Here is a 27,837-nt window from a genome sequence, read left to right as displayed (position 1 = left end):
ACGAAATTTCTGGTGTATCTCCAAAAGAATCTACAGGGCACTGTGGTCCACTCTCTGTCTTAGGAGAACAAATTGAAAAAAAATTGGTGGACTGGGTTTTGGACTGTTGTAGCATGGGATTTCCAGTTACTAAAGAAAATCTCTGTGCATCTGTGCACAAACGTATTGAGAATGCAGATATGGAAAGTTGTAAGGCTACATTTACTAACAATCGACCTGGAAAAAAGTGGTATTATGGATTTCTTAAGAGGCACAAGGTTCTGTCACAAAAACATGCAGAATATGTCAATAGGTCTAGAGGTTCTGTTACAGAAGAGAAAATAAGAAACTGGTTTCAGAAGTATCCATCACTTTAAATGATATGGATGTGTTAAATGACCCAAATAGAATTTTTAATATGGATGAAACTTCTTTTTTTCTGGCTCCTAAAGGGGAATTAATCATAGGTCCTCGTGGCCATCATGTTTATGAAGAGTCGTGTAACTCTGACAAAGATAATGTTACTACATTGTTTGCAGTGAATGCTGCTGGAAAAGTTGCTCCTCCCTTAACACTGTTCAAATATGCAAGGATTCCAGCATCATTGGTGAAAGCAGCTCCTCCAAACTGGGGCATTGGAAAAACAGAAAATAGGTGGATGACAGGTGAAAGTTTTTTTGAGTATATAACAAATGTATTTGATCCGTTCTTGAAAGAAGCTGAAATTCCCCGGCCTGTAGTAATATTTTTAGATGGGCACTGCTCTCATTTGACACTTCATTTGAGCAGATATTGTAGGGAAAATCAGATCATTCTAGTTGCTCTCCATCCCAATTCTACACACATCTTGCAAACATTAGATGTAGCTGTCTTTGGACCTATGAAAAAAATGTGGAAGAAGATTGTTCAGAAATGGCATTTTGAAAATAATGGCACTGAAATTTCAAAATCTGATGTACCTTCTGTTCTGTCACAAATTATTACAGAACCTATAATGGTGGCAAATATTCGTGCTGGTTTCAGGGCCACTGGTCTGTTTCCATTTAATGTGAACAATGTAGATTACAGCAAGATAGTTGTTCGTAGTATACCAGCCTCAACCACAGTTCAGACAAATGAGGAACTTCCGAGACATTTCTCATACATAGAAAAGCAAATTGATCCTGTCCTTCTAGATGAGTTCAGAGCAACCAAGAGAAGCAATCATGAGTGGGAAGGAAATCAAGAAGCATTATTACTTTTCAAGTTCTGGAGAAAAATAGCTGATGAGGTTGAAATGCATGGTGCTAGTGGTAACACTGATGACATTCTGACAGATAGCATAGCGCCTCCCTCTGAAGATAATCAAACAGAGAATGTTTCACAAAACGCAGACAGACTTAATCAAAATGTTGATAATATTGACATATTTTCAACACGCAGTTCAGATATTCCTTCAACACCCACCAACAGTCTTATTCCTGCAGATATATCAACAACCCCCAACAGTATTTCACTTAATTCAGGTACTCCAATATCCAACCATAGTCCATCTTCAGTGTGTATCCAAGTGACACCACCAAAATCATTAGCAACAGTTTTTGAAAGTGTTATCACTTGGCCAGAACCTAAACAACGAGGCACAAAGAGAAAGAAAGAACATACACCCACTGTTGTGACTAGTGACAAGTGGGTGGAATATCATGAACTGAAGGAAAAAGAGAAGCAGGAGAAGGAGCAGGAAAAAAGGAAGAGAGAAGCTATGAAGGAATTAAAGTCCAAAGAGCAGCACTTGGCATTATCTCACGTAAAAAGGGGGAAAACAAGAAACAGACAAGAGTTAAGTGATAGGCCAACAAGGTCTTCCGAGGAACGAGAATGGACGGACAATGGAAGCAGTTTCGATGACTATGTAGAAGGAGATGAAGATGAAATACCAGAAAATGTGAAACTATCTTCGAGTGAGAATTTGAAAGTAGGGGACTTTATTTTGGTAAAATTTAGTTTAACAGGAAATAGAAGAACAAGACCTGCAATTTTTAAGTATGTATCTGTAATTTTGAAAGTGCTTTCTGACTCTGAATATGAAATTCAGTGCCTAAAAAGTTCTAATGTTCAGAAAACTTGTTTCGAATACATTGAAAATGATGTTTCGACTATAACGGGTGAAGATATTTTAGGGAAACTGCCAGATCCAGTCTTGATGCAAGAAGGACGTTCATTAAAAACAAAGTTCCCTGGTTCCATTGATACTCGTGAGAAATAAACTTGTGTGGAAATTGATTTAAGTAATTACTGGGACAATTCTTTGCCTAACGAATTTTTTTTTCTGTTCATTCAGTTTCTGTACCTTTTACCTATTTGATGTATGTTTGTTGTCTGTTGTCTTATATACTTGTATAAAGCACAAATTACTTTCTGGCACATGGATTGACAATTATTTTAGCCATAGTTTTATTATAATATGAAGTGGCCATAAGTGGGGAAACAATTGGCCATAGGTAGGGTTAACATGGCCAAAACTGAGGAAATGCGCCATTTATTTTTCAATATTTTTTTCTGCTTTTGTTAAATAACTTAGAATATTTGTTTCTACATGGTTGTAATGTGTAGACTTTGAAGCAATAGATACGGTTTTTTAAAGTAATTTGTATACTTTCTTCCTATACTAAAAATGTGGTGTATCTCGAATTGCCCTTAATGTGGCCATAACTGGGGCCTCGACCCTACTTTTTCATAATGTTTTTCGAATATGTCGTTAACCGATTGTAAACGTGAATCAATGGATTTGTAGCCACCTTTCAAAAAATTTTGTGAAGCTCACATTCCATCAATATTTATCCGAAGTATGTGAGAATTCCAGCAGGCAGACTCTTTTGCTAAGGTTTACAGATGGATAAAACCAATAAATTATCATTTCATTCTTAAGTGTCAGGTAGCTTAATCTTTAAAATCAGAATGACATTGTATTACTCATTTAAGTGATGAAATTGACTATTTTTTTCAATAATATCCATCAGTTTGTTGTGATCTGGAGTAGATCTTCATTATAGGCTATTGTGTGCTAGCTTCTTCACAACTACTTGAGTATTGGAACTTGGTTATTGCAGTGAAGCCTTGGTGTGCCTCAACACTTTTGTGTTCTTCTGTAACACCACATTTCATAAGGTACTATTCCCTCTTTGTCTGCACTGTTTGCCATTAATATTCACTGCTGTACAAGGCAACACTCAAGACAAGTACCTGCAGCAGAGGCTTCCTAACATACAAATTTAAATTAGATGTTAAAATATCTCTTTTTCAGAAAAGCTTTTCATGTTATTGTCAGTCTACATGTTTATATTCTCATAAATTAGACTTTTTCCATTTATTCCCCCTAATAGGAAAACTCATTTACTACTTTCTGTGTGTCAGTTCATACTCAAATTCCATCAGCATAAGCCAATTAAACTTCACTACATACCATCACTAATGTTTTACATGTGTCATTCATCATCTCATAATCTACTTTAAAAACACTATGCATTATGTTCATCAAAGCCATTTACATAGGCCTACTTTAATGTTTTTATTTATTCTACTTTGTAGGTATATGCATAACAATTATCAAACACGTGACACAATCACAGTGGCAAAAACAGTTTTGCCATCTTGCATTGCTCTTAGACTTTCAAGCCCAATATGTAACAGGGAATATGTAACATCTACGAGAGAATAAAACCTAATAAAAACCCACTGCTAGACATTAAATTAAATAATAAATACTGTTTAGTCATCTGTAAACAGTATGTAATGACCAAGTACTTTTATTCAAGAGTAGAATGCATGTCAGTGTTATTGTGGTTGTAGTGGATGAATAAGTTGTGTTGGATAAATGAAGTAGTGCTCGACTTAATGCATTATATACTTGCTCACCAGTAAAACTTTTTGTGTGTGATCTGCCATACTAACTATGTTAGAAGATAGTTTAGTAAAGTTGGAAGAGGAGTTAAATAAGAAAAAATGGGCTGTAATATCGATTGATTGATTGATTTCTTTATTAATCCATGTTACAATTTACATTGTGTCGATTTCGTCAGCAAAATCATATACAATACAGTATACCTACAATTTATACTAATAAAATTAATATTTACACACATTTTTAAAGCATATTACATTAGTTTTATATCCTTATGTAATTTTCTTATAGTACAGTACAATTCTGGATTTCATATTATAATTATTTCCTCAGGTATTACAATGCACGCTACTTTAATTACGCTACATGTTTTAATTCAGATAGTCCGTTACTGCACAATAACTTTGATTTAATAAAAAAAAATTAGTTTTGTTTTGAACTGTCCAATTGTGTCAATATCTTTTATATTTTCGGGTAATTTACTATATAATTTAACGGCATTGTACAACAAGCTCTGCCGAGTTTTATTTTTATTTTTCCTCTCTAGATGCAGATTGTATTGGTTTCTATTTTCATAGCTGTGTACTAAAGAATTTTTAACATGGCAGTCTTTTTACGTACATAATACTTTGAAAAATGTTTTCATAGGGGACAGTTAGGATTTCCAGCTTTTGGAAATGTTCAAGGCAGTGAGCCCTATTGCCACTACTAGTTATTATATGAATTGCTCTTGTCTTTAATTTAAAACTATTTGAATAGTTTTACCGTTGACTCCCCAAAATATTATTCCATAGGTAATAACAGAGTGGATATAAGAAAAATATAGAGATCTGACACATGTAGTATCACACACTGCAGTCAGAATTCTAAGAGCATAGCGTGCTGTAGCGATTCTGTTAGTAAGTATTTTGATATGTTCTTCCCACTTTAACTGACTGTCAACATGCATACCAAGAAATTTTGTGTAGTCTACACATTCTATAGTTTCATTGTTTAACTTAAAGTTGTTATAGTGTGGTTTTTTGCAGACATAGAAGTTAACAGCATTTTTTTTTTTTTTTAAATTTAGTGTTAGTTTATTATTGGATGCCCACTCACGTACACTGTTTAGTGTTGGTTCGGCTTTTTCTTTCAGTGCATCTGGTGATTTGTCACTGATTAGAACATTTGAGTCATCTGCAAACAATATTGTTTGTCCATGCTTGATGCTCTGTGGGAAGTCATTTATGTAAATGAGGAATAGTATTGGGCCAAGGACACTACCCTGTGGGACACCTATATTTATATAATTTGGGTCTTAAGTATACTTTACAATATAGTTTGAGCAACTTGAAATATGTGAGATTTCAGTTATCTGTCTTCTATTTTTTAGATATGATTGGAACCACTTTTTCACAAGTCCATTAATTCCCAGTTCATCAATTTAACAGAAGTGTGACATTGGAAAACATTTTTCAGTATCGTACATGCGTAAACATTAGGCTTCGCTATTGGTCATTTCTTTACCACAACCTTTATTTGGCTTCACATTATTTTTTTGGCTCCACCAACTCTCAGCAAGATTGTCATCTGTCAACCTAATTTATACCTCAAGCTGTGCTACAGATCAGTCTGTCACCAAACCAAGAATTCAGGGGGGAGGGGGGAATTGCAGCTTCGGTACCACACTTTAACTGTATTTAAGCATAGAGGTTATTCTAAATAAGAAAATTAAATACAATCATCATATTCATCATACTTATCACATTCTAATTAGAGGGCCAAAAATCTCTGTGAATGGTTAAATATGTGTTTGTGTTGTTGTCTTCAGTCCAGAGACTGGTTTGATGCAGCTCTTCATGCTAATCTATCCTATGCGAGCTTCTTCATTTCCAAGTAACTGCTTCGACATACATCCTTCTGAATCTGCTTAATGTATTAATCTCTTGGTCTCCCGCTACGATTTTTACGCTCCATGCAGCCCTCCAATACTAAATTGGTTATCCCTTGATGCGTCAGAACATGCCCTACCAACCGATCCGTTCTTCTAGTCAGTTTGGGCCACAAATTCCTCTTATCCCCAATTCTGTTGAGTACCTTCTCATTAGTTACATGATCTACTCATCTAATCTTCAGCATTCTTCTGTAACACCACATTTCAAAACCTTCTACTCTCTTGTCTAAACTATTTATCGTCCATTTTTCACTTCCGTACATGGCTAAACTCCATACAGATATTTTCAGAAAAGACTTCCTGACACTTAAATCTATACTTGATGTCAACAAATTTCTCTTCTTCAGAAACGCTTTCTTTCCCATTGCCAGTCTACATTTTATATCCTCTCTAATTCGGCCGTCATCACCAATTTTGCTCCCCAAATAGCAGAACTCATCTCCTACTTTAAGTGTCTCATATTGTAATCTAATTCCCCAGCATCACCTGATTTAACTCGACTACATTCCATTATCCTCAGTTTGCTTTTGTTGATGTTCATCTTACATCCTCCTTTCAAGACACTGTCCATTCCTTTCAACTGCTCTTCCAGGTCATTTGCTGCCTCTGACAGAATTACAATGTCATCGGCAGACCTCAAAGATTTTATTTCTACTCTGTGGATTTTATTTCCTACTCCAAATTTTTCTTTTGTTTACTTTACTGCTTACTTAATATACAGATTGAATAACATCGGGGATAGCCTACTACCCTGTCTCTCTCCCTTCCCAACCACTGCTTCCCTTTCATGCCCCTCGATTCTTATAACTACCATCTGGTTACTGTACAAACTGTAAATAGCCTTTCGCTCCCTGTATTTGACCCCTGCCACCTTCAGAATTTGAAATCGAGTATTCCAATCATCATTGTCAGAAGCTTTCTCTAAGTCTACAAATGCTAGAAATGTAAGATTGCCTTTCCTTAATCTATTTTCTAAGATAAGTTGTACGGTCAGTATTGCCTCCCATGTTCCAACATTTCTACAGAATTCAAACTGATCTTCCCCAAGGTCGGCTTCTACCAGTTTTTCCATTTGTCCGTAAAGAATACGTATTAGTATTTTGCAGCCATTACTTATGAAACTGATAGTTCGGTAATTTTCACACCTGTCAACACCTGCTTTCTTTGGGATTGGAATTATTGTATTCTTCTTGAAGTCTGAGGGTATTTTGCCTGTCTCATACATATTGCTCCTCAGATGATAGAGTTTTGTTAGGGCTGGCTCTCCTAAGGCTGTCAGTAGTTCTAATGGAATGTTGTCTACTCCTGGTGTCTTGTTATGACTTAGGTCCTTCAGTGCCCTGCCAAATTCTTCACGCAATATCATATCTCCCATTGCGTTTTCATCTACGTCCTCTTCCATCTCCACAACATTGCCTCAAGTACATCACCCTTATATAGACCCTCAGTATTCTCCTTCCATTTTCCTGCTTTCCCATCTTTGCCTAGAACTGGGTTGCCATCTGAGCTCTTGATATTCATGCAAGTGGTTCTCTTTTCTCCAAAGGTCTCTTTAATTTTCCTGTAGAAATATCTATCTTACTCCTAGTGATATGTGCCCCTAAATTTTTACATTTGTCCTCTAGCCATCCCTGCTTAGCCATGTTGCACTTCCTGCCAATCTCACTTTTGAGACGTTTGTATTCCTTTTTGCCTGCTTCATTTGCTGCATTTTTATATTTTCTCCTTTAATCAATTAAATTCAATATCTCTTCTGTTACCCAAGGATTTCTACTAGCCCTTGTCTTTTTACCTACTTGATCCTCTGCTGCCTTCACTATTTCATCTCTCAACGGTACCCATTCTCTTCTGCCATATTTCTTTCCCCTATTCTTGTCGATCGTTCCATAATGCTCTCTCTGAAATTCTCTACAACATCTGGTTCTTTCAGTTTATCCAGGTCCTGTCTCCTTATATTCCCACCTTTTTGCAGTTTCTTCAGTTTTAATGTACAGTTCATAACCAACAGATTGTGTTCAGAGTCCACATCTGCCCCTGGAAATGCCTTACAGTTTAAAACCTGGTTCCTAAATCTCTGTCTTACCATTATATACTCTATCTGAAACCTTTCAGTATCTTGAGGCTTCTTCCATGTATACAACCTTCTTTTATGATTCTTGAACCAAGTGTTAGCTATGATTAAGTTATACTCTATGCAAAATTCTATCAGGTGGCTTTCTCTTTCATTCCTTACCCTCATTCCATATTCACCTACTACTTTTCCTTCTCTTCCTTTTCCTAATATCGAATTCCAGTCCCCCATGACTTAAATTTTCGTCTCCCTTCACTATCTGAATAATTTCTTTTATCTCATCATACATTTCTTCAATCTCTTCATCATCTGCAGAGCTAGTTGGCATATAAGCTTGTACTGCTGTGGTAGGTGTGGCCTTTGTGTCTATCTTAGCCACAATAATTTCTTCAATATGCTGTTCACAGTAGCTTACCCGCACTCCTATTTTTTTTATTCATTATTAAACCTACTCCTGCATTACCTCCATTTGATATTCTATTTATAACCCTGTATTCATCTGACTAGAAGTCTTGTTCCTCCTGCCACCAAACTTCAGTAATTCTCACTAAATCTAACTTTAAGATGTTGTTAAACCCCAATATTCTTTCTTTGTGCCATCCTTCAATATATAGACGTTATGTAATTGTTTTGAAAGATTCGTCACAGTACATTTACCTGATGTCATGTTGACCAGTGGTTTTTAAGCTGATGTGTAATTTTCATTTGTGTTTCGAAGCTGCAAAGCAGTATCAGTGATGCAGTACAAAACATTGCTGATATATTTCCAGGCTTACTGTACATCAAGAATATCCCTCACTTAGAACTCGTAAGGTATCGTAGAGTAAATGTCCAGAGGCCTGCAAAGCCACACTATGAGAAAGCTAAGGTTTTAGCAGTGTGTGAACCACGATACCCAAAATTTAATTATGGACTCAGCCTTGAAGTAACTTGCAGAAAACAGACGGAACTGAAATCAAAAAAAATCAAAGAGGTGAGTGAGTATAATGTATTTTAGATCTCTTTATAAATTTCAGAATGAATCTTCCAATATTATACTGACAGACCAGTCATTGATGCCTGAAAAAAATTTATTTGCAATGATGATGATGTAACTACAAATTATGCCAAAAATAAATATATACCCATAGCTTATGAGTCTCTATTTCGTAATTTATATGTTTTCATTGAACATACATTCGATTGGCTAGATGAAATAAACTTATGGTTCAGGTACTGAATGAATAATTGCTGTAACCCTACACCCTTCCCTCCCTCTCCATTTCCTCAAGTAGAATCCCTTTGGATTTTAATGCTCTATGTTTCTTAGTTATGCTGACCTCCCCCTGTCTTTGAAATACCTTTGTCAGTGAGAGATTTTAGCAGTGCTGTTGAGAGAAGCTGTGAGAAAACTCTTGCGCAAGAATACTAGCTTATTTATTTATGAACAAACCTTTATTTGTAATTATTGTGAATGGTCTGAGTGTAATATTTATAACATATCTTCGTGTAAATATTGTTGTAATATATTAGTAGTATAGTGCAGGAAGTGCTCAAGTTGAGTCAAATCATGTGTATGGAATGTTAGAATGATGTGTTTTTGGTGGGGATGGCCTTCAGCCTGTGGAGAAGTAGACAATGGCAGAACACCACTGGAGTCAAGTGGGGAGAGACTCTTTTGGGCAGTGCACTGAAGGAAGCAATTCTAGACACTTTTCTGTTGGTTCTTGAAGAAAGCAGACTGGCCTGCGATATAGTGCGTTTTTCAGTCGTCTGGGTGATAGATTGTGGGCAGTGAACAGTTTTGGAAGCATTTTATGTTTGTTCTTCCAGAACATTATAAGAAGGCAGACCTGCCTGAGGTGACGCGAGTTATTCAGTCCTGTAGGTGTTTTCTGGGTGGTGAACGGCCACTACAATACTCTTTTTAACTTTTTATGATTGCATTATGCAATTTGGAATAGACACAGTATGAGTTTTTACTTGTTATCTCACATGTGTTTATTTGTAAATCATTCTGTTGAACTGTGAGATGTTTTGAACTGGCGAATATTTGGTATATTGTGATCACAAAATGGACTTAGTTTTCATGCATCTTGGAAGACTAGCTTGGAGATTCTGTTACCATTCTCGTAACACTCTCAGTGCATCTTTACTACATTTGATAAGGTTATTTTCTGTCTGTCTGGATATCATAGGACCACTTTCTGTTTATTTGAGATATACTTTCTTGAATAAACATCATTTAGCATAATTCTCTGTTATCTTCTTTAGTTACAGAAGTTAGAATAGTACCAATTTCATTAAATTATTCATTTATCTTTTATTTAATATGTCTTTATTTCATTCATTCATAATTCCAATCAGTGCATAGACCATTTGACTGCAGAATCACAGCTGCAGGTTATTATTTGCAGCGAGTTAGTTGCTGGGCATGAAAGCAGACGTGTGTGGCTCAACCCCATGATATTATTAAGCAATTCTTTTTAACCAGAAGCATGCATAGCTCAACTACCTAAGATGCAAGCAACATTGAGTAAAATCTGCAATTGGTTTACTTATATAGATTGCTGGTTATAGCAGCTAATCACCAGAAAACAATTCGGTAACATAGCACTGGCTTGATGGCGATTCGAGTCTCTCCTTCAGAAATATGAACACTTATGTGAAACCAACCCATTCCCTGAAGGAACAATACAAACATGCAAGGACATATTGCATACTTTATCAGCAACCAGAAGACAGAAATTGAGTGGTACAGTGTCACAATTAGGCATGGAACAAAACAACCGTAAGGCATGAAAGTTGCTGAATAAACTTTACAGTGATCTGCCAAGCATGTTTAATGTAATTCCTGATTGGATTACACAGCAACTACTACTGAATGCTAAAACTAAAAGAACTGTGAACAGGAAGCTTCAATGAAATACCAATGAGGAAGACTGCCTTGGTACTCCATTCACCATGGAAAAACTGGAAGTAACTTCTCAGTGTATGAAGAATAATAAAGCTGTAGGCTTGGATAATCTAAGACTAGAACAAATTAAAATATTTGAGCCAGTAACAAAGCAATGAATCTGAAACTCAATGAAAACATGCATTTCAGAATTATAGATTCCTGAGATCTGGCGCGAAGCCAAAGGTGTAGTTGTCTGAAGCCTGGAAAAGAGCCGATGGTGTTCTAAACACTTTCGACTAGTCTTTCTCCTTTGCCAACTGTATAAAGTCTTGGAAAGGTTGCTCTATAATAAAATCTCATAAAATACAATTTTGCACTGCCTGTATTTATAACAAGTATAATGCAATGTTCCTTCAGACGCATGGGCGCGCGGGGTAGCTGAGCGGTCTGAGGCGCCTTGCCACGGTTTGCGTGGCTCCCCCGCCCCCCTTCCCCTCCCAACGGAAGTTCAAGTCCTCCCTTGGGAATGAGTGTGTGTGTTGTCCTTAGCATAATGTAAGGGTCTACGGGTTTGCACATAGCCATACAGTATGTAATACGTGCTCGCCAGCCGACCTATCTTGGAATGCTGACAATTTGCTTGGTCAGTAGACGTGCGTCCGGCCACAGTGTGTCACAAGGGAGTAAGCGGCTGGCTGCCGTCCGCAGCGTGCCGTATAGCTAGTGCAGCCTCGGGCGCGAATATGTCTATTTTCTTAGCTCACCATGGAACCTTTCGATACAGTCGTAATTAGCTGGTGTTAGGATTGCAGACACAGTGATGATGGCTGCATGTAGCATGCATGTTTTATTATCAGCCTTTTGTTAATAAACTGTTTAAACTTACTTCTTGGTGTTCGGTTATTCCTGTACCTCAAGGACCCACTACTTACAAATCCTGGCAAATATTTCGTGTAATTATCATCCGGGGGTAGCAACACAAACAACCTCCTCATAGAAGTTGTGTCAGCATGGGGATAATTATGGAAAACCTACAGTCCTGAAGAGGTGCAGCACATTGTGAACTTCGAGCAGCAGCAGCAGCATTAACATCTTCCGACTACACGGAACATCCAACGCTGGAATTCAGGTTGATTTACTCCAGTTTGTCTAGAATATGAAAGGCAGTGATAGATTTTTATTTTACACTTGAGTGACTCATTAGTGTTAAATTAGATGAAATGCCGCAATCCAGTCAGAGTAACGGTGTCGATCTACAAACTGTTATTAACTGCAAGAAGAGATTCAGCAGTTAAAAGCAGAAAAAACTGAGCGTAACATTCCAAAAGACTTGTCAAATGATAGTTCATGCAGTACAAGTACAGCTACAATAAAGAATTTTTCATTATTGCCATCAGTACCAGTGTTTAGCGGGAAACCCGAAGATGATGTGAAAGTGTTTTTTCGTAAACTTGAAGGTGCCGCCCTATTAGGATCACGGACAGATTCCAATAAGCTAGTGGTTGCCAAATTAAGAATTCAGGGAGCAGCACAAGATTTCATAGTGCGGAGCCTACTTGCGTGGAAACAGAAGATTACAATGAGTTTAGAATGGTTGTTGTTCAGAGATTTAAACGTAAAAACGCGATCAGATTTTACAGAGAGCAGCCTTACAGTTTTCAAATGCAATGAGACGAATCTATCGAGCGGTTTGCCGACAGAATTCAAAACATCAATGCTGAAACATACTAGTTAGTAGAAGATGAAAATGAAAATCGCATTCAGTTGTTCGAAGCCAACCAGAGAGCCTTGGGTTGTGTGGAGAGGAAGTAAGCAAAGCTGTTAGATTGGCACAATGTAAAACTTTTCAGGAAGCAGTAGAATCAGCTATTGGTTTCGTTGAAGCACTAAAACGACCGAATGAGATGCAGAAACAAAAATGCAGAGTTTTCAACACAACAGTACGATGCTACAGATGCAATAAGCTTGGTCACAAGTGCAAGGATTGTAAAGAGAATCAAATCTGCTATAATTGTGGGGTCATGTTTCGAGAGATTGTCGCAACAAGAAGAAAGGTAATGCAGACAACAGACAATCTGCCAGATCTTTAAATGAATATGGTGACATACGGGCCACCATTCCATCCGCCCCCTGGTAGAGACAGTGATTCCTGTTAGTTCTAGCGAAAATCAGACTGAAAATGACTTCGTGATAGGTGCTTTATATCGTGGGAGAAACATCAAACTACTTATTGACACAGGAACACAGACCTCATTAATGTGGTGTTGAATAGATAAAAGGGATAAATTGAAACCGCCACTATTAAAAGTGCGAGGGTTAAATGGAGGAGTACTACGTAACTATGGAGAAGTTGACTTAGAATTAATTCTTGGCCAAGGCCAAGATGAAGGTGGAAATAAAGATAAATACACAGCAAGGGTGCAAGTAGTTTCAAATAACAAAACGCGTTATGATGATGTACTTGGATTTGATTTCTCGTCCGCTAACGAGGCAAAGATATATGTTGCAGAAAGAAAGATCATACGAGGTTGTAGCAACTACAACCTAGGAAATCATTCTTCAGTTTGTACTCAAAGGCACAGCAATACTGACGTCGTGGGAATGGACCACCCCAACAATGCATCAGTTCAAACTGTCCAAGTCAATGTTCAGGTTGATCAGCCACAGCAAATTCTCAAGGGAGCAGGAAAGACAATCTACATTGAAGTTAAGTCAACCCGATGCAAGGAAAGAACTTTGTTATTAATTGAACTATCTGAGGAAAGTGAGTTACTGGATACAATGCATTGTTATGTTGCTAGAAGTGTAGGTGTTGCTACAATGGTGAGACAGAATTTCGCAAAAGTCCCGGTTACAATAACGAATATGAGCAATGAGGATGTTGTTTTGCCACAAGGAATGAAAGTTGCTGAAGTGTCGAGCATAAGTAAAAGTGACGTAATACAGATTCCAGATTTCCAGATGAGGTAACAAACGCTGCAGTTATAAACACAGATTATTGTAACAGTACCACAAAATTGCAACAACGAGACGAAGTTAATAATGAACTGAAGCGCAAGATTTGGAAGAAGGTAGAACATTTGACAGCAGATGAACAGAAGATTTTAGTGCCTGTGTTGTTGGAGTGTGCAGATTTATTCTAAGAACGTGAAAATTTACCTGTCAGTCATTTAGATCATTATCGTATTCATACAGGGAATGCAGCCCCAATCACACAGAAACCTTACCGAATACCATTCAGTCAAAGAGAGTTGGTAGAAGACATGGTTAAACAAAAATTAGAAGCAGGAATTATAAAACCAGGAGATCCTTCAGACCCACCGTGGTGTTCACCTGTTGTAATTGTGAAGAAGAATCAATTTCTGGAGAACCACAGTTCCGTTTTTGTGTTGATTACCGATCTTTGAATGCTGTGACCATACCCGACATTTACCCATTACCAAATTTATTGGAAACCTTGGATTACTTGGGCAGATGTCGAATTTTTTCAGTATGTGATTTAACAAGTGGTTATCACCAGTTAACTGTACATCCAGATGATCAAGCAAAAACTTCATTTGTAACTGCAACAGGAGTATACAAGTATCTTAGTATGCCATTTGGACTTTGTAATGCTCCAGCTACATTTCAGCACCTGATGGATTCAGTTTTGCGAGGGCTCAACCCAACACAAACATGAAGCAGCATACTGAGAGACTACTAGCTTCTTTTTGAGTCTGGAAGAAGTGAAAACCTGTCTTTGTCAATAGATAAATGTCATTTTGCATAAAGTAAAGTTAACTATCTTGGTAATGTTATAACCAGTGAAGGTGTTTGACCTGATCCAAAATTAATTGAATATGTAAAGAATTTTCCTGAACCACAGAATTTGAAAGAACTACAATCATTGTTGGGATTGTCAAATTCTACAGACTATTTATAGTCTTTTGTTAATAAACTGTTTAAACTTACTTCTCGGTGTTCGCATATTCCTGTACCTCAAGGACCCATTGCTTACAAATCCTGACAAATATTTCATATAATTATCATTCAGGGGTAACAACACAAACAACCTCCTTATAGTAAGTTAGTTTAAGTTAGATTAAGTATTGTGTAGGTCTAGGGAAAGATGACCTCTGCAGTTTGGTCTCATAGGAACTTACCACTACCACCACTACATATGCATGCCCGAAAAACAAGCACTGCCTCAACTACAGCTATTATGAAATACATGAAATGTCTTTGCAGTTGCTAATATGGACAATCATCATCTGTATAATGGAATGACGACAATGAAATTTGTGCCAGGCCAGGACTTGAACCCGGATTTCCCACTTATTGCACTGGGCAAGCAACTTTCGATTAAAATGTCTCTTCTGAATGGGAATATACATAATGGATGTACAAGTGCAGGTTGTAGAAACATGGTTGATATATGAAAGTTTGGGTCTGGCTGTGAGACGTGCTTGAATAGCCCAATGGTAAGGTGACTGCTCATGGTAGCGGGAAATCCAGGTTTGAGACCTGATCAGGCACAAATTTTCATTTTTGTTGTTTCATTATACAACTGATGGTTTTCCACTTTCACAATTGCGAGTATGTTTGATGTATCTCACAAAATATTGATAAAACCTCATAAATAGTCAATCAGATTTCTGCCCAGGAAAGTCATGCTGTGGTCAAAACCTTAATCTGACACAGTACATACAAGATGGACATGAAAGAACACAGGCTACAGGAGTGACTTTCATAGATCTGTCAGCAGTGTATGACAACATCAACCACAAGAAATTGATAAAAAGGTATATTCAGTCACTGAAAACTACAGTTTATCCAATGTTTGTTGCAAAACGGAGGTTTTTTTGTCACTCTGCAGAATACAAAGAACTGATGGAGGACCGTGAAGAGTGGTGTCCCTCAGGATAGTGTAATGGAACCCCTGCTGAACAGCATCTACACAAATGACCAACCAATCAACTCTGGAGCAAGAACATTTATTTACGCAGATGAAACAGCAACAGCAGCTCAAGGCAAACCCTTTGGGGAAGAGAAGATGAAGCTGATAGTAGCCCTTGAAGGCAGGTCTGTGCCTCTCGTCTGAGAAACCAGAAAGCCAGGAGGAAATTAAATATTAGCTGAGGAGGGTAGCAACTATGCCATTATGATGCTGGAAAATACCTGGGAATAAAGTTGGATTTTAGTCTCAAATTCCAAAATCACTGCCAAGAAACATAGCTAAAATTATCTGCCCAGAACATCATCATCCATCATAAACTTACTGGCACCACCTGGGGCCCACAGCCAAACATACTCTGTACATCTTCCTTGGCACAATGCTTGTCTGAAGCAGAATTCATAGGACCAGTTTGGCAAAATTCCAAACATGCCAAACAGGTGGATATAGCATTGAATGAGACTGAGCACTTACAACCAACTCCTGTCACCAAAATTTATCAAATTAAGGGTATAGCACCACCTGACACCCGCAGAAGAACAGTCGCAGAAGTGGAGAAAAAGAATCAGGAAGTCAATACCAAACAGCCCCTGTTTGGATATGAACCCCAAAAACCTAGGTTTAGGATAAGGAAGAGCTTCATACACCAAATATTAGCAATTCCATCGCCACCTGGAACTCACCACGCAGAGCTGTGGCAAAATTCATTAACCGAAAGGACATCAAAGAGGAACTTGCTGCAGGCTTTCATCTGCCATATGTGACATGGAAGGTACTGAACTGATTGAGGACAGGTGAACCTTAGGAAGTGGGACTTCTTGACTGGACATGACTCACATGAGTGTCGTGACCTGCTGAACCCACAACATCCTCTAGTTTGCAGAAACCTGTCCAATCCTCGCACCACAGAAGATCTATATGCAGCAAGTTATAAGGTCATTGAGAAGTGGAATTCTGGAGCTTACCATCCACATAACAGAAGTGAGCAGTGTCTTGGCAGAATTTTGTTATTATTTTCATTATTTTGTATTATCTAAGTCCTGGACATGCAAAATAAATAAATATAGATAATTTGTTGTTGAACTCAGAAATATACAAATAAGACATTGTTTACAAATATTTACTATTGACCATTCACAAGGCCTTTTTAAATACATAGTAACTAAAATTTGAGAGCAGCTGTTAATTGTTTTTCTCAAGGAATGTATTTTTCATACAGTGTTGTTAGCACTATCTTTTATTTCTCTTTGAGCTGAAAGCATGCTGTTGGTTTTGTATTATGCACAAATTACTACATAGTAAATACAGGAAACATAAATAGGAAAACGATGGCTGTCAATTGGTTCCTGCAGCCATTGGGGTTGAGATCTTTATGGTACATGCATCTCCTCCATTGGTGACAGTAGTCTTTCGGGTTAATTTCTCAGGAGATAATCTGATCATACGATTTCGAAATGAAAAGAAATGTTACAATATGAATTATAGGAAAGGAAAGAATAAGTATAGATAGGTCAAGGTAGATAAATAAAAAACGGACAATATGCTGTTAGCCAAGCTGGCTAGGTTTGTGAATTACCTACAAAATAGGCAATTCAGTGAGCTTGTGGCATTCGAGAAAGACCTGCAATTGGCTGTGATTATCTCCTACCGCTCAACTCGCCGCAACATCAATCACAAAGTTATTTTCATTGCATTGCAATATCTCATGAGCAGTTGAATTAGACCTTAGACGTACTTAGCAGCATGTAGTACTTCCTTTTACGCTACAAGTGTAGGTGAAGCATTGTGGTATACAATACATCAGGTGATGGGGTGCTATTCTCATCCATGAGTATTTATCTGCCATGCTGCACACTGGCCGAGATACTCAACAGGGTTTATGTAAGCTGACCTCATGCAAGTGGAGTGTTCCTCTTACCATTCGGCATCAGCTTAGTAGCAGTGGTGTGGTATCTTGGTCTACTGAAGGTAAATTCGCCTGCAAGTGCTGCAGTGGGACAAGCAAATGCACATAATCGAACAGTAGATTCCAATATTTTTCACTCGAAGAGTGAAAGGTGTGTCAAGAGCCCCATTTCATTCTGGGAAAACATTCCATAGAAGCAAGTACCTTCACTAACTGCCTGAAGAACGACATGTTATCATTCAGGATGCATTGCTTCATGTAGTTTTCAACTTCCTCGTATCCTCTCCTTGGCACACACCAATATGTACCATGACTCAACAGTCCAGATAACAGTTTTCTTGTTTCAAACAACTGTTGGTAGCATATCTGCACTATTGGTAATCTGTGCTCTGTGACGTGGTGAGGTGAGGTTCATATCTGTGTCAGTGGCTTTTGTAATCATTACCAAGGAAGTGGTTCTGGATATGTGTAATGGCTGTAGTTGTTAAACACTGATTTGGCAAGTGATTTGTTTCTCTGTTGTCCATGCTACAATCTATGATGGCTGAAGGCAGTCTCTCTCTCTCTCTCTCTCTCTCTCTCTCTCTCTCTCTCTTTCTCTTTCTCTTTCTCCTGACACATTGTTGTTCACAGCCTTTGACTGGTGACGTCTGTTTCTAAATTGAAGTACAAAGGTGCTCATAACACTCTAGTTACATTTGCATGATAGATGTTCTGCTTCATGGAGACATTTACTGTTACAATTCTGAGAGCACACATTTCATCAAGAGCTGAGCAACATACAAGTTCCCCTTACATGTATCTCAGTTAATGACAAATTTCGTATCTGACAGTGATTCTGATTCCCCGGCTAGCCTGGACACAGATGTGTCAGAGGTGCAAAGGCTGCAAGTGGTGGCTGTGGGCCACCATTATAAGGCAGCTATCACTGAGATATGCGCATCACGTGGCATAACCCAGTGGCAACTGTGTGTATTGTGCCCCTGCACAGCCAAGATGACTTAGTTTGTTTCTTATCTTGAGTGGGTACTGATTTGGAACTCTTGTATTGCTACACTGACTTTGCTATGTCCCAAACTTGTTAGTGCTTCATTCACTTTATGAACTTAGTCTGTTGGAAACTCATGGGAACGTGTGCTTGTTTCCCTGTGTTTCAGTGTACTCACCGGAGCAAGTGACAGTAAACAGTTTCCATCCGTGCCACACAGGATAGAAAAACGATCATGAGAGAAATCAAAGAAATTAGAACTCATCTGGAGGTGTATTGACAGATGCTTGTACCTCCAATAATTTGTGAATGGAATAGGAAAAGGAAAAATGATATTATTATCCACAGTGCTCTCAGCTTCACACACCATAAAGGGGATTTTGGAGTAGAGATGTAGATGTAAACCAAGAATGGTGCAGATGGAGAACCCAGTGCCTGCACCACCTTGAAGGTGTAATGTCCTACACGTTGATTACCCTCTCTCTGGCTTGATCAAATGTGTCGGAATGATGTGAGCTGCCTGTCTTTTGTTAGATTGTTGTGGCTTGGACCAGTTCAAGCTCTGACATCTCAGCCACATGTTAAGCCAAGCTGTTCAGTTTTATGTTGTGACAGAGTGACACAGCAACACAATTGCTCATTAGTCTGTAATTTTTATATGCTTGGCATTACATTTCCATGAAAATCCTGTAAGCTGTCAGACTCAAGTTACCTGTGTACTATGAGGAATATTCAAAAGAAAAGGTATGAAACAACACTGTGGGTATAATTGAAGTCTTTACTCAGATGTAATCACCAGGGGTCTGACAACAACTATCCCACTGTTTCATGAACTGAAGGATTCCCTATTCCAAGTATTTCTGTAGCTGTGACAGGAGCAAGTTCTGTACTGAGTCGTTCGGTTCATCGTCCGAGTTGAAGCGCTTTCCTTTGAAATGTTTTTTTAGCAGACCAAATGCTTGGAAGTCTCAGGGTGACATGTCCAGTCTGTAAGGCATATGCTCAAGCTGCACTCACTTGATCTTGGCCATTATACTTTGTGTGGCCTTAGAAAAATGTGGGCATGCATTCTCGTGGAGCAGAATCACGCCTTCCGTGAGCAACCCAGCCCATTTGCTCTTTATAGACTTGTGTAGACTACGGATTGTCTCACAGTACACATCACTGTTAATGGTTTTCCATGCTCGAGGAGTTCAGTGAGAAGAGTCCGCACAGAATATTGTGGCCAATAGATATACAGACACAGGGACAGCAGTAGTGTTGGGGGCTGTGGGCAGGTGATGTAGGGGAAATGCCGAGTGCTGAACGAGAAATGCCATTCTAAACTCAAGCCTACACCCACATTTTTTGTACATATTAAGCAGGACCCCTCCAAGCCCACACTTGCATGCATGGAGACCATTCAAAAAGATCTGTCACATCTGAGTTTCTTAATATCTAAAAAAACATTCTGCCAAAAATGCAGTGATTTATTTTTGTCTGGCTTGTTAACCATTTGTAACTTTCAGAGAAGTGTCAAGAGTGGCGAATTTGGAGTAAAACTTGCACATTTCTCGTGTTGCCATGTTAAAATTTGCTTCTTTTGCCAAAACCCAGTGGAACGTACACAGTCTCATCTCACAAACATGTTGTGCAGATGCAATTGAAAACGAATTCCGAAACAGTGGTTTATTAAGTGAGGAACTGAGGAAAGGTAAGATCAGTATCTTGTGCAGAAGTGCATTCTTGTTACAAAATAAACGTGTATGTCTTTACTTAAATTGTTCCAAAACCAATAGTATTTCTTGTTTCACCAACTATCGTTGGCCCTTAAAAATTACATTGTTTCATGGAAAAAGTCTGTAGATAATGAAATAAAATGGTTGATAGTGACATTTTGCATAATAACTGTAGCATAATACTCTTCTGTTTGTGTGCTATCACTTGCCAAAATCTCATTTCAATATCTGGAACCGTTTATCAAATATGAGGAATGATGTGGATATTTTACTCTGACTTTATCGCTAGCACGGCACGATTGTAAATGAGTGAGCTAAATTTCATATGCAGCAACATATGTAATATGGACCAGAAGCAAAAATCATAGTGTCCCCTATTTTTCATTACAATCTTTTTCGAATGTTGTGCAGTTACTTACTTCACACAATACTATGACCATTAATGAAATGATGGACACATAATAATGAATCTGTCATATAAAGCTACAAGTAAATCAAAAATGATTTTTTTTTCTTTTTAGTAAGTAGTTTCTGTAAAATTGTTTGAGAAAGATTGCAGGGTGCGCCTTGTTTCTGTCATTGCTGACCCACCGAAAGGTGGCAGATGGTGTTGGCCTCCCCTTCCTAAAAAATGAATGAACTCACCCAATGCTTTGGACGAAAATTGGTCACTGCACATCGGCCACCATACCTTGCACGGACTCTATCAGACCTCGTACATTGAAAAAGATGGTGAATATCACCCTGTCTGCTGAGGGTACAGCTTTGAATTTTTTAGGGAGGGGGTGATGACGCATGCTTCCATTACCTAGATGTCTCAGTTCTTTATCCCAAAGCGGCATATTCCAATTTCAGTCAGTTTGATTGTTTGATGTTTCATACCTTTTCATTTGAATACTCCTTATATATCTGTCAAGGGAGCTTTTATGAGCTTTAATTTCTGTACTGTCTTTTTTTTTCATATTCTGTGACTGGATAGCAACAGCATTGCAGTTGCTGCATGATTTTTAACAACTGTTAGAACTTGTTTTCAAATCTTTTGTTATAATTTAATGGCAATGTGGTTAAAGTTGTTCATTACAGTGTTTACAAGCCCCTGTAAATATGTGGATGAATTTGGTGTTATGGTTTTTCTTGATTTTTTAAAAATCCCATTAACTTTCCTTTAATTTGAGTGTGCCTATCTCTGTCGCATTTAGATTTTATGAGCACAAAATAGTGGAGTCTGCAACTAAATACTGTAATTTTCTGTACGACTCTTCAAATTATGTTTGGATAATGTAGCGAAATTATGAATGTTGCATTCACATTTTATGCACATAAATTTTTTTAGCTCCTTAAATTTCACTGGGCTTTACACTTACTGTTGTCTTGTGCCTGCAGTGATGTGTTATACCATTAGATTATATACAGGAATGACACAACCTTTTCTATCTGTTGTTGATAACTACCGAATATCATTAATGCGAATGTCTTTCAGTGTTTTCTTGTGCGATGGCAAATGATGACATGCTGTAGCTGTGTAGGATGCTTAGTTTTTGTTTCTATCCTTGCAGAATAATGTTACTCTTTAGATTTGAGGCTTTGTCTAGAAGAAGTGAAATTAGGAAAAATGTACCACGCTACTGATAGGTGACTGAAATAAATTTAAAGTCTCTAAGGAATTGTGCCCTGTTAGTTCAGTAGCTAATATTTAAAACTATTCTTTTTGCTATTTTATATAACAACATTTGCCACTTTTGGCAGTAAGTGTGTGCTCTTTCACATGAGGAAGGATCTACATGAATAATTTTCTGTTTCACTACATAGCATTCCATAATATATGCTGCTGTTCAGTTGAAGGATTGTTAAGTCTGTGACAGTTTATTCTTGATTTATTTTTCTATATTCAGTTAATAAGCCATCATATGTGTATCTCTTTGTGTTATACCAACTCAGAGTAGAATTTTATCAATTGTTGGAAGCCCTGCTTATGCAGTGATAACTACCCACTTTCATTTATGTATATACTTTGTTGAAACTGTATTTTCCTATTCCACAGTATTTATATTGCATCATTGTTAAGTATATTATGCTGCAGTACACTCACAAATGTTACACAAATAACTTACTTTTGGTCATGTTAATTTCTTGCCCTTAAAAGTTTTTTTTTTTAATTACAATAAAACCTCATAAGAAGGGAGACAAAACTGATGTTAATAATTACAGAGGAATTTCTCTTCTTCCAGTCACATACAAAATCCTCTCTCAATGTCTTCTGAACCGAGCACAACAACAACTTGAATGGAAAATTGGCGAATATCAAGCAGGTTTCAGGCCAAATAGATCTTGCCCAGAACAGATTTTAGTCCTCAAACTAATTCTCAGACATCAAAAAATTTACAATAAAAAACTAGTTTGTACCTTTGTAGATTTTAGAAAGGCGTATGACTCAGTGGATCGTGAATCTCTTTTCCAAATTGTGAAAGAACAAGGCCTGGATCCTAAAACCACGGCAATTATCAGAGACACGCTAACTGGTACAAAATCAAAAGTAAAGTTCAGAGGAGAAATTTCAGAATCCTTTGAAATAAAAACAGGCGTGAGGCAAGGTGATGGACTCTCTCCGTTGCTATTTAACTGCGTTCTAGAAAAAGTAATACAAGAGTGGCGCGAACGAAAATTGGAGTTCAAAATTGGCCAACCAGTGAAATTAGGACGAACAAATATTCGAATAGACTGTTTGGCCTTTGCAGACGACTTGGTTATTCTAACGCAGGACATCCAAATTGCTCAGAAACAAATAGAAATTCTTAAAGAAACAGCAAAAAGAGTAGGTCTCCAAATCTCATTTGAAAAAACACAGTATATGACTAGCAACAAACTGGCACCCAAACTTTTGGAAACTAAGTATGGAAAAATCAAAAGAGTTTCGCAATTCAAATATTTAGGTGAAACAATCTCAGAGACTGGTCTAGAAAAAATTGGAAATGAAATTCGTTGTCAAAAGATGGAGACAGCTTTTAGACTTACAAAAGACATCTACAACAAAAAATGTCTCTCGAGGTACTCTAAATTGAGACATTACAACACGGTCATAAAACCAGAATGCCTTTATGGGGCTGAAACGCTAATTTTAAAGAGAAAAAAGGACATTCAAGAAATCCAAAAAAGAGAAAGAAAAGTAATCAGAAAAATTCTAGGTCCAAAATATACTGAAGAAGGAACATACAGGCTAAGAGCAAATAGTGAAATTCAACAATACACCAGCATATATTCGGATATGAAAAAACGCAGATTAAAATTTTATGGGCATATTAAAAGAATGGATGCTACCAGACTAACTAAACAAGTAGTGAAATTCTACGAAAATCGAAGTAAAGCTAAATTTGAGACAATAAAATGGATTGCTGCTATAAAAGAGGACATGAAAGAGGCAGATATAAAACAAGATGAAATTCAAGACAGAAAATTATTTAGGCAAAAAATTCATGACTGGGTAGTTGGTCAAGCTGAAAAACCAAAGAAAACTGGAACCACATGGTCTGATGAAAGGAAAAGAGCTCATTCCGAGAGAATGAAAACAATTTGGGCAGAGAGAAAGTCTAAAAGAAAATAACTGAATGCCCCGTGATTGTACTTCGCGTGGTCCAGTAGGGCCCAAACGTGAATAATAATAATAAAACCTCAGTAATTTGATCCCTGGCAATCTGAGCATCCGTTTAATCTGAGGTAGATGATAGATCAATACTGTGTTAAAAAAGAAGAAGAAGAAAAATCAAAAGAATATCACGAATAAACCTGAAAATACGCAGGGAGTGGGTGTGCTTAGTGGCCGAGATGAGCATGCATACATTGTTTACGATCGTGTCTGCTTTAGCCACTATTATTGTTTTAACCTGTTGCCAGTCAGCCAGTGTCTGCTGATGCTCAATACAGTGTGTATTATTATCAGGTCATGTTACGTATTTATTATTGTTCTTGCCATGTTTCACCGATATCACTGCAGGCTCAGTAAAATAAAAGAGGAAATTTGTTTTGTTGGAGATGACAGTTTTATCATTGAAAAGTTTCAACAGTGGGTTGCCTTTAAAAAAGATGGTGGCATATTGGGTGCATGTGAAGTAACAGTAGGTGACTGGAGACAAAATGGAGCCAAACTAGACCAGTGGAATTCTACCAAAGTATCATGTTCTTCTACTTAAAAAAGTGTCAAAATTTGCTGAACGTAAAACTATGAAATCATGAAAAAGCTAGTGAAGTCCTTAATTTGTGGTTTACTCAACAGTGAGCTAAAGGAAGTCCAATAAGTGGCCTGATGATTCAGGAAAAGTAAAAGGTCTCTGAATTTGAGACAATTTGTGTCATTCAGTTTTTCCCAAATTCCTTGAATTAAAGAGGATTTACAATACTTCACTGAGAAAAATGGCGCAGACAGAGAGAGATTCCACTTACATTCAGAAAGAGTGGAATGCAAATACCAGTCCAGTCATTCTGATTTTGGTTCAATGCACTCACCTTGACTTTTTTGAGGTGCATTACTGCTTATTTTCTGTTTATAATGACCTTGTTGCTAGTGGAATATTAAACACTCATTCTCCTTCCTTAATATTTCAACTTCTGAAGGTTCAGGAGCTGCACGTCTCTAGAGGTTAGGTAACTAAGACAAACCATCCAAAATGCGTCCAGAATGAGTAAGTAGACTAAAGTACAATTTTTTCCAAGCTTTAGCAAACAATGTGGCAATCTTTGATACACCCGAGTAATTTTTAACTGCCTATTTATGATTCAGACTTATTTTTAATGTTCCTGTGTCACTGGAAAAAGCCTTCAATGAGGATTTTAAAGACACAATGTGCAGAAATTAGTGATTGTTCATAAGTGTTTATTATTACATGTGTCAAAAATCATAGCACAAGTAGTGATACATTGTGCAAAATTATTCTGGGCAGACAACGCTGCATATTGAATTTCGTCTGGTCTTAACACAGCACAGGCCTGTGTTATAAGGCATTAAATGTCTTTGGGAGTTGGTAGTGTTCATTTGTAGATCTCTTATTTTAATTTTCCCCACAGACAAAAAAAGTACAGGGTTACATCTGGTGAGTGTGCAGGACACTTTGATTTTTTTAAGCAACCGATACAATGATCCCCAAAGGTTCCATTAAAAAGGTCTGTAGTTACCTGGGACACCTGTCATGTTGATCCCACATGGTTTGCCTTATATCAAGTTGGTTGTCTTACAATAACTGTGGCATCATATGTGTCAGAAACTGCAGATACTTGTGGTTGTTTAGAATCCCATCAATAAAACAGGGACTAATGATAAACAGGGACTAATGATGTGATTCTTCAGAAGGCCACACCACGTGTTTATGGACTAAGGTCATTGTTCATCAGCCGATATGTATTTGTAACTGACCAGTGGGAAAGTTATACTGTGTTTCTGTTAAAAGATATTCCTCAGACAAGTGGTACAGTGTCATATTCTAAGCTACCTTCTCCTCAAAAATTTGGGGCCAAGGAAGGAGGGAGAAGGGTCTATAATTAGATGTTATTATTCCCAATTTCGTAAATAGGTGTTTCCACTGTATTCTTGAATAAGTCATGAAATACACCTTCATTCATTGTCTCATTGCAAAAGTATGTCAAGGGGAGGTGCCTCTAAGTCAGCACAAGAGTTTAGTATTTTGGTGGAAATACCATAATAACTGGCAGAGTTACTGCATTTTAGTGATCAGATGATTTTTATGGGCTCTTTAGCACATGATTTGGCAAAACTTTTGTCTGGTGCTGGAGAAAGCAGTACCTGTCTATTTAGTTTAATGGATCCACTTTCAATGGTTCATGTTTTGCCCTTATCATCATTTCCACCTTCTACAGTTTGCAGCCCCTGACTGGGTCTGTTTGTGTAACAAATCTCTCCATCTTTTGCTGTCCTCCCACCATGTTTCTCTCTTCACTCTGTCCCAGTTTTCTCCTCTCTTTGGCACACATTCCTTCATTCCAATGCTCTCTCTGCTCCTTGGTCTGCTTCTTGGTCTCTTGTCTCCTGTTGTCATTTCATAGGCTGGCCTCTGTCTCATCTATTTCCCTATCCATTCTGATAAGTTCTAGTGTATTTCTTTGAAATTTCATATCACAAGCCTGTATCGTGTCCACCTGCCTTTTCGTCAGTGCCCACATTTCTGATTCATGCAGGAGTACTGTAGCATAATATCCTCGGTACAACATTTGCTTACTTTTTGACGGTATATCCTTGTTTCAGACCAGGCCTCTTAACACTCCGCAGCAAACAATGAGCTCACCTTCCACCTTTCATTTATTTCCTTATCATTCCTCCTGCTGTCTTCTATTATGCTCCCCAGGTACTTGAAACTTCACACTTTCATTGGTACTTGTCATCTAATTCTTATTTTTGTTCCACTCTCCCCTTGTTCCTCATTGTCACCATCTCTTCACACTTCTTTGCATTAAATTTTGATCCATACTATGACACCACTTCCTCCCATATATTTACTCTTTCTTGTACCTCTCTTTCTCCACACCATTAAATTATCTACAAACAGTAACACTTTAATATTTTCATCTCCTGTTTGCGCTGTCGTTCCTATCATTATCTCATCTGTAAAGCCATTAAAATTAGAGGAGATAATGCACTGCCTTAATTCAGTCCATTATTTTTGTTCAAACCAATCGATCTTCTTTCCTCGTACATTTCCTTTATCCTGTTCATATTAAGCCCTCAAATTCCACTTTTGTGAAGAGTTTCCAAGATCTTGCTCCTTTTCACACTTTTGTATCTACATCTGCATCCATACTCCGCAAGCCACCTGACTGTATGTGGCGGAGGGTACCTTGAGTACCTCTATCGGTTCTCCCTTCTATTCCAGTCTCGTATTGTTCGTGGAAAGAAAGATTGTCGGTATGCTTCTGTGTGGTCTCTGATTTTATCCTCATGATCTCTTCGTGAGATACCCTTAGGAGGGAGCAATACACTGCTTGATTCGTTGGTGAAGGTATGTTCTCGAAACTTCAACAAAAGCCCGTACCGAGCTACTGAGCGTCTCTCCTGCAGAGTCTTTCACTGGAGTCTATCTATCATCTCCGCGATTACTAATTGATCCTGTAAAGGAGCACGCTACTCTCCGTTGGATCTTCTCTATCTCTTCTATCAACCCTATCTGGTATGGATCCCACACCGGTGAGCAGTATTCAAGCAGTGGGCGAACAAGTGTACTGTAAACTACTTCATTTGTTTTCGGACAGCATTTCCTTAGGATTCTTCCAATGAATCTCAGTCTGGCATCTGCTTTACCGACAATTAATTTTATATGGTCATTCCATTTTAGATCACTCCTAATGCCTACTCCCAGATAATTTATGGCATTAACTGCTTCCAGTTGCTGAAATGCTATATTGTAGCTAAATGATAAAGGATCTTTCTTTCTATGTATTCACAGCACATTACACTTGTCTACATTGAGATTCAATTACAACCTCTCGATATACTACAGCATCGTTCGTAAAAAGCCTCAGTGAACTTCCCATGTTATCCACAAGGTCATTTAT

At 37.8% G+C, this 27,837-nt stretch overlaps 1 protein-coding gene across 1 annotated transcript in view; it reads left to right on the top strand.

Moving 5' to 3' along the window:
- LOC124777108 (39S ribosomal protein L10, mitochondrial) overlaps positions 1 to 27,837 on the top strand; it is a 36,728-nt gene that overhangs the window by 1,398 nt on the left and 7,493 nt on the right. The window contains exon 2 of the mRNA XM_047252391.1: positions 8,634 to 8,836. Coding sequence (XP_047108347.1) covers positions 8,634 to 8,836 — 203 coding nt within the window. The remainder of the gene's footprint in view (positions 1 to 8,633; positions 8,837 to 27,837) is intronic.

The sequence above is a fragment of the Schistocerca piceifrons genome, chromosome 2 (assembly GCF_021461385.2).
Source record: "Schistocerca piceifrons isolate TAMUIC-IGC-003096 chromosome 2, iqSchPice1.1, whole genome shotgun sequence".
Lineage (NCBI taxonomy): Eukaryota > Metazoa > Arthropoda > Insecta > Orthoptera > Acrididae > Schistocerca > Schistocerca piceifrons.
The sequence above is the reverse complement of the archived record's forward strand: the minus strand, read 5'-3'. Positions and strand labels throughout refer to the sequence as shown.